This window comes from Condylura cristata, unplaced genomic scaffold (genome assembly GCF_000260355.1).
Source record: "Condylura cristata isolate star-nosed mole 26May11 unplaced genomic scaffold, ConCri1.0 scaffold00029, whole genome shotgun sequence".
In the NCBI taxonomy this organism is placed as follows: Eukaryota; Metazoa; Chordata; class Mammalia; order Eulipotyphla; family Talpidae; genus Condylura; species Condylura cristata.
In genome coordinates, this window is record NW_004567130.1 from 18,142,397 (window position 1) to 18,150,261 (window position 7,865).

A 7,865-nucleotide genomic window follows, 5' to 3' on the forward strand; every position below is an offset into this window, starting at 1 on the left:
TCCGGCCCTCAGCGGCCCCTGCCCTTCCTGCGCTTGGCGGGTGGCTGGGCTTCGGGCAGCGCTGGCCAGGCGCGGCCCACGGACGCCGCCCGCCCTGCCCACAGTGCCCATTCATGGACGAGCGGATCATGTGCCTGCACAGCAAGATCAAGAGCCAGGCCCTGGAGTTCCCTGACCAGTGAGTGCCCGTTGGCCTGCTGCCCAGGCGGCCCCGCCCACGCTGCCCCTGGCCCCGCCTACATGGACGTAGTTCCTCCCTCACGTTAACCCCAGGCCCCGCCCACACTGCCCCAAGCCCCACCCAGTCGGTCCCGGCCCGCCCACCTCGGGCCCTGGCTCCGCCCACGCCGGCTTCCGCCCGCAGGCCTGACGTCGCAGAGGACCTGAAGGAGCTGATCACCCGCATGCTGGACAAGAACCCCGAGTCCAGGATCCTGGTGCCGGAGATCAAGGTACCCGGCCGGTGTGGCCCCGGGTGTGAGCCAGCCCAGCCGCGTCCTCTGCTTGGAATGGTTTGGCAGAACTGTCTGGCTCACCCTGCCTGGGCGGGACCAGCCCCTGGTCCACCTCGGCCCGCTGCCCTCTGTGCCCTGGGGCTGCTGGCCGGGCGGCAGCCTCGCCCCTGTGACGGGAATGGCTAGCAGCGGCGGGCGGCAGGCTCCCAGCCCTGGCGCCTCTTGGCTCTGGCGCCTCTCGCCCCAGCAGACCGGCCAGGAGCGGCCTGGGCTCTGCTGAGCCTGCCTGGCCTTTCGGGAGACTGCGGTGAGGGGGTCAGGCAGCCCATAGCCCCCGCGGAAGCACCGTCAGGACACCCGCTGTCCGCCCACCCCATGGCCCGCGCACACTGGCCTTCGGGAAATCTGCAGACCTGCTTCTAGGACCCAGTGGCCACGCAGACCGGCTCTCAGAGGGGCTGGCCGGAAGGCCTCCAGGGCTCCGACCTGGGGTGACCGTGGTCAGACCCCTGGCCGTCTGGGCCTGTCCTGAGGCTGGGCCCCGGGCCTCCCACCTCCGTCCCCTCTGCCTGAAGGGGGAGGAGGTTTCTCCGGGCTGTGCCTCCTGGCTCGTGGGAGCTGCCGGGGCTGGGGGGCCCCTCGGGGAGGCACCCCTCGGCGTCACTCCTGCCGAGCCCTGGGCCTGAGGGGACCTGGCCCAGCACACCCCGGCTTGTAGCCCCCCTTCTCTCTCTGCCTTCTCTGCACTTTCCCCCCCCGGCTCATCCTACCCCTGCCTGGCCACCGCCACCCCGCCTGCTGCCGCCTTGGCCCCGCTGGCCGGCAGGCCCCCGGGGCTGCGGGGCCCGCCCTCACCCCTCCTGTCGTTCGTTGAAGCTGCACCCCTGGGTCACCAGGCACGGGGCGGAGCCGCTGCCGTCGGAGGATGAGAATTGCACCCTGGTCGAGGTGACCGAAGAGGAGGTCGAGAATTCGGTCAAACACATTCCCAGCCTGGCGACCGTGGTAAGGCGGGCGGGCCAGCCCTGCAGGGGCAGCCCAGACAGGCCTGGCGACTGGGCGCTGGCGGCGGGTCTGCCCATCCTCTGCCTGGCCCAGCCTCGGCCTCATCACCAGCGGGTGGGGGCCGACGCCAGCTGACCCCTCAGAGTCGGCCTTGCTGGAATTCCTGCTCATGGAGTTCGACTGGGCAGGTGGGCGGTGGGCAGCTGCCACTGGGCCCGGGCCGCCGCCTCGGTAGGGATGCCTGCCCTACATTTGGGTCCCGACCCAGGAGAGACTCAGTGATCTGGGAGTCACTGCTGCCCAGCTCTGTCCGGAGGCCCCGACCCCAGGAGGCAGACTCGGGCCTGGGGCCGGGCAGCAGCCCGGGGCGGGGTCCAGCTGGCTGTGGCGCCCACCCCATGACCGCTCAGAACGCCCCTCACGGATTTGGCCCTGCCCGGCTGGTGGCCGGGCCCGAGGCGCCTTGCAGGCCGTCCGCAGGGACAGCGCCTGCCTTGAGGGCAGCTCCCGCGCCCTGGCGCCTTCTCCTGCTTCGCCGCCCCCCGCTTCCCCACGCACCTCCTCTCTCCGGTCACCTGCCTACCGCCTGGCTCCTGCATGGCCACTGTTGCCCACTCGCCCACCCTCTCTCTCTCTCATTCTCCCACTGCACTGTGGTTGGGGCAGCTGGGCCAGGCCGCGGCGCCCTCCTTGGGCCATCCCGTTCCAGGCCCCATGCTGGCCCAGAGGCAGCCCCTCGCCACCTGCCCGGGGCTCAGGGGCTCGAGAAATGCTTCTGGAGCAGGCCTGCGTGGCTTCTCAGGGCTGTGCTGGGCCGGGCAGGGCGGGGGTGTGGGGAGAACGCCGTCTTCCCGAGAGGCCAGCACGGCCGGACAGCCTGCAATGGCCACGGGATGTAGCGGCGCTGCGGGTCCTGGGGAGCTCGGCCTCCGGTGGCTGGGGGAGCCCTCTGGCAGGGGCGGCGTCCCGGGAGGGTGCAGGGCGAGGGCCGCCGGGGCCAGGGCAAGTGGGTGAAGCAGCAGTCCAGGGCGGACCATGGGGCTGCTGTGGCCACCGGAGCTGGTGACAGGCGGGGGGAGGGGGGCAGAGCCCAACACGCGTCGGCCCTCAGGGACCTCCGGCCTGGCAGGCAGGTGGGGCGGAGCAGAGGCCCGGGGAGCGGGGTGGCCCTGCCGGCACTGGGCAGTGCGTCCAGGGGCTGAGGAGCGGGGTCCCCGGGGGCAAGCCTCGCCATGCGGTGGCTTCTGCGCCCTCCTTGGGCGCTGCGTACAACTGGCCGCTTGGCGCGAACAGTCCGGCGGCTTTACCACCTTCCCCGTTGTGCCCCAGCCCCGGCGCAAGAAACCCTGCTGGCGAGCGCTGCCTGCCCCTCCCACCTGGCCAGCCGCCCTGGACAGCCGGGCAGCGTGCGCTGGGCCTTTCACTTGCGCGCCGAGGCACCCACGTCAGCCGCCTGCTGGTGGCCGCACTGCTCCCTGGCCCGCGGCACTGTCCGCCGCCAGCTGATGGGCACTGGCAGGGTCCACGCTTTGCTCGGCCAGTCTTTGTTTTTAAGACGGAAGCATCTACACACATGAGAACTGGGCACAGGCCAGAGGTGCTGGGGAGACTCCTCAGAGAAAGCGGGGTGCAGAACAGGCAGATCCCCCAAAACCCACTGCTGAGGGGCCGCGGGGAGGCAGGAGGGGTCTGCTGCCCCTGGGGTCACTCCCTGGCCGGAGGCGGCACTCAGGCCGCAGTGGCCTCTGACAGCCCCAGGCGCTGTGTCTTAACCTCCTGCGCCACCAGGGGGCCCCTCGAAAATCCTCTGAGGGACCCAGCAGCTTGTAGCAGCACTGAGGGTGACAGGCTCACTCCCTGTGTCCAGAACTTTCCACGGCCCCCTGGCCTGCAGTGGGTAAATTCCCTGCTGCTCCAAGTAAAGATTCTACGCCTGGGAGCGAGGGCATCTGCTCTTCAGAAGGGAGGGGCTTGCCTGGCCCGGCGGCGCCAGCCGCTTGGCGAGCACGAGGTGGGGGGACCTCGGGCCCCACTGCAGGCTTGCCGGGCCGGCCCTGCCGCGGCGCCCCAGGGTCTCTGGCTCCCTGACTCGCCGCGGCCAGAGGCCAGTGTCCCTGTGTCCGGGTTACGCCCTGGGTGCCTGGTCCGGGGAGGCATCGCCCGTTCTTGATGAAAATGCAGCCCCAGGTACAGCCAGTGGCCTACTGGTGGGACCAGCTCAGAGCAGCAGCACGATTATGGGCCTGCCCTGGGTGCGCCTGGGAGCGAGGCCGATGGGCGGCAGGGCTGCCATCCACTCCAAACCCCGCTCGGCCCCTCCCTGCGGCCAAGGAGCATCGCCCACCCAGAGCAGAAACAGACCCCCAACACACAAACCTTGAAACGTGCCGCCAGAGCAGTGAGCGGCCGGCTGTGAACGGCCCGTCCTGGAGATTTGTTTACGAGGAGCGCCTGGAGCAGGCGACTCCAGAGACAGACAACCGGGGTCTCGGGTGGGGGATGGTGTGGCTGCTAGTGGGTGCCACTCTCTTTTGGGGGGGATGTGAACGTTTTGAAGTTAGTGCTGCTGTGAATCTACCGAGAGCCGCTGAGTGGCTTTCACTTTAAAGCAGTGAATTTTAAGCGTTGCGACTACATGGTCGTCACAGAATGTGCATATGTACCCCGCTCCTCCCCCCATTAAGCACGGGGGCAACGGTTGCTTCCTGTGGGGTGGCTGCACACCACCCAGCAGTGACCCTGAGGGCAGCTGGCAGGGGCCCCTGTGCCCAGCAGGGATGCTCACCTGGCGTTGGCGGCCTTGGGGCTAGGCCCAGACAAGGTTGTGAGGGGCCTGGACTTGGCCCGACCTCACTGGCGCGAGGGAGCCGTGGGAGGCTCTGGAGGCGGACGGGTCAGTCTGGGGTGACCCCAGCTGGCCGAAGGGGCTGCCTGGTGTCCCTCCGCCGTCTTCAGCCTGGGCGGAGGAAGGCGCAGCAGGGATGGGACTGGGGCGGCAGGCGCTGGCCGTGCGCCCCACTGACCCCCGCCTCCCTCAGATCCTGGTGAAGACCATGATCCGCAAGCGCTCCTTCGGAAACCCGTTTGAGGGCAGCCGGCGCGAGGACCGGCCCCTGTGCGCGCCGGGGAACTTCGTGTGAGTGGTCTCGCTGCGGGCGGGGCGGGGAAGGGCGGGGCTCGGGTTGCTGTGGGTGTGTGGGGGGCCCCAGGCACACTTGCTGGGTTTGGTTTCACCCCTCTGGCTGGCAGCAAGCCCACCCCGGACCTCTGCCCCTCTTGCGGGCTGGAGGCCTGGACACAGAGGGCGCTTTTGTGGTCGTCTGCGCGCCTGGGGCGGGCAGGGGCCTAGGAGGGGTGGGCAAGGGTGTGTGAGGGTCCCCGGAGGGGTGTCCTGGTCCAGACTGCCTTGGCGGTGTTTCGGTGAAGAAGGGGTAGGGACGGGCACCCCATGGACCCCGAGGGGGCCCCATCTCACTTCCCATTTCCCTCCCCTCTGGCCATTCCAGCAAAAAGCCCACCAGGGAGTGTGAGCCCCTGTCCGAGCCCAAGGTAACGCCTGCCTGCTGCCTGCGCCAGCCTCTGCCAGGGCCCGGGGGCGGGGCAGGTGACGCCGGGCGCTGGGTTCCCGCGGCGGCTGCCGCGCTGCCCAGCAGGCCTCCAGCGCCAGGATGAGCACGGGGCGCGGGCAGGCTGTGCATGTGGCTGGGGCAGGTGCATGGCCCCACCGGGGTGCCCACTGCCCCGCGCTGCGGCGCAGCTGGCACGCTTGCGAACTCCGTGCGTCCCTGGCTTCCAAGCTGTGTCCTCAGGTGGGGCTGCCCTACACTGTGTGCGCGTTCAGAGCCGGTCGTGACCACTCTGGGGGGCTCAGCACCCGCCCACCCTCTGGTGGGGCGCATCCAGCACCCCAGCTCCACACGTGCCTACTACACGTTAGCGAGGGTCCCTGGCCCGGACCTTCCCCACTGGCCCCTCCGCACCCCAGTGCACCTGCCAGGGCAGATGGGCATTTGTGCCTGTGGACTGAGGTGACGGCTACTCGGCGCCCCTGCTGCCGCGAGCCCCGCCGCCCCCGCGTGCCCGGATGCGGCACCACCCCTGGGCTCTGCCCGCTGAGCGCGACCCCCCCCCCCGGCGTGTGCCCACGGGGAGCTGGGGCGAGCGCCGTGTGTGAGTGGTCACGCTGCGGCGGAGCGTGTGCCCCAGTGGCCCCTGGCAGGTCGGGTACCCGGGCGGCGTCGTGGCCGAGTCCCCCGGCCTCGGGGGTCGGCACCGGCCCTCCAGCCGCCAGCCTCCAGCGTCCAGAGGCCTGTGCTGTACGGTCCACTCCGTGGACCCACTCCGGCCTTCGTGCTGGCCCCTCGTGATCCTGAGGCCACACGGCTGGTGGCGGCACCGGTGTGGCTGACCACACCGGTCCAGCCCGTGGCGGTGGCCGCCTGGTCCGGGCTCGGGCAGGTGCAGCCACAGGCACCGGCGACTGATGATGGGATCGTGTGCGGGGGCGGAGCCCTCGCCGGGCATCGTGGAGCCTTCGGGCAGGGCTGGGCGGCTCTGGGCAGCCGGTGGCCGCGGGCACCCCTGTCTCCGCCTGCTGCTCCCCTGGTCTCTGAAGCTGAGTGTCAGTGTCGGGGTGCGCCTGCCCCCGGTGACGGGGGCGCCGAGTCACTGGCCTCGGCTTTCCCCCTCCGCCTTGGCTGCAGGGTTCGGGCAGCGCCGGGGTCCGGTCCGCAGTCTCTGCTGGCGCTCCCCAAGTCCGCTCTGGGAGGGCCTCCTAGGTGGTGGGGGCAGGTGGACGTGCGGGCCTGTCCCCTCTCCAGGACGCTCCGACCCTGTGCTCTGGCAGAAACTGGAGAGACCAGTGACTAATTTTCAAACAAAGCCGATGGTCCCGGGAATGAAAAGCCCTCCCATCGGGCGGACCCCGGGCAGGGAGCCCTGTGCCCACGTTGGGCAGGGAGCCCTGTGCACACGTTGGCCAGGCTCCTGGCCCTGGCCCTCAGTTGCCAGCACACAGTGCACGGCCCCGAGGCCCCAGCTGGGGTGTCTGCTGTCCAGCTCCTTGCTGCTGTGGTTCTGCACTGCAGAAGGCGTGCAAAGTCCCCTCGGAACGTTTCAGACATGCAAAAAAAGGGGGGTGGGGAGAGGCTGGTGGGGGCCGTGCCAACATGTCCCAGGGCATAACTTCGCTTTTCTGTTGGGGGGCAGGAAGCAAGGCAGCGAAGACAGCCTGCGGGGGCCCGAGCCGCCTCCCGTGGGGGAAGAGGAGGCGCTCTCGTGAAAGCCGAGCCCCCAGCACAGCCCTGGGCGCCCGCGGTCCCCCGCGCCCCCGCCGGCGCGCCGCCGGGGCAGCTGGACTCGGCCATGGAGTAGCGCCAGGTGGAGTAGCTGCGCCCGGCCGCCCGCGCATGCGCCGCCCGCGCCTCCCAGTGGCGCGTCCTCGGAGCCCAGCACGCTGTGCGTTGGCCGTCGTCTCTGGCTTGTTTTATTTTCGTTGTCGTTTCACAGAAGACAAAAAAAAAAAAAAAGACCTCCCGCCCTAACATCGACCTTGGCCGCTGGCTGGCCGACTGGCAGGCGGGCAGGTGTGAGGAGCGCCAGCCCACAGCCTCGAGCGTTTCGGGACGTTTGCGATTCAACATGTTTTAAGCCAAAAATTCTTCATTGTGGACTGAGGACCATGGCCGGGCACCAAGCGAAAGTGCGTGGGGCTGGGAAACGGTGAAGCCTGGCCAGAGACTGCCGAGCGGCCGAGCCGCGGAGCTGCCTCGCAGGGAGGGGGGCAGGGACCCCCGAGCCTGGACGGCTGGGACCCCTGAGCCTGGACGGCCGGCAGGGCCGCCGCGCCGGGACGCGCTTTCCTTTCGTTGATTTTTTATCGGTAGCCTAGTTATACGAGAAAGGGCTGGAAGCTTCTCGCTTCCCAAAGGGGGTCCTCGGACCCTGGAAAGGGCGTTTGGTGGTGCAAGGCCCCCGAGGGTGGCTGCGCCCCGCAGGCCCCAAGAGCTGACAGCGTTCAGTCTCGTTACATCGCACCAACTGCAGGGCGAAACCCGGCACTTCGTGGACGTTACCTGGCATCTGAGTAGAGACGCCCCACCCGCTGCTCCTCTGCCCACCGCACCCCGTGGGCGGTTTTGAGTTCTTAAAACCAGCTGACTGGCGCCGTGTGAAGTGCTCACCCAGTTTCTGGGGGCCGCTGGGCCCCTCCGTGCGCCGACTCCCGCAGGGTCGGCCCAGCCACCCAGCGCCGTCGGACCGGACACCCCGTGGGCACCTGGACACGCCTGTCGAAGCCCAGGGCACCCTCAGGTTGAGGGCACAGGGGTTCCCTTCGGGAGCCACAGTCCAGGAAGGAAAAGCACCTTGTGAGCAGCCAGCGCCCTCCGCAGGCTAGCGAGGTGA

The 7,865-nt window shown here is 69.7% G+C and overlaps 1 protein-coding gene across 1 annotated transcript in view; it reads left to right on the forward strand.

The window, feature by feature from the left end:
* CAMKK2 (calcium/calmodulin-dependent protein kinase kinase 2, beta) overlaps window positions 1-6,988 on the forward strand; it is a 15,000-nt gene extending 8,012 nt beyond the window's left edge. The window contains exons 12-17 of the mRNA XM_012730850.1: window positions 105-178; window positions 365-452; window positions 1,332-1,460; window positions 4,499-4,596; window positions 4,967-5,009; window positions 6,669-6,988. Coding sequence (XP_012586304.1) covers window positions 105-178; window positions 365-452; window positions 1,332-1,460; window positions 4,499-4,596; window positions 4,967-5,009; window positions 6,669-6,833 — 597 coding nt within the window. The 3' untranslated portion in view covers window positions 6,834-6,988. The remainder of the gene's footprint in view (window positions 1-104; window positions 179-364; window positions 453-1,331; window positions 1,461-4,498; window positions 4,597-4,966; window positions 5,010-6,668) is intronic.
* The last annotated feature ends 877 nt before the right edge of the window (window positions 6,989-7,865 follow it).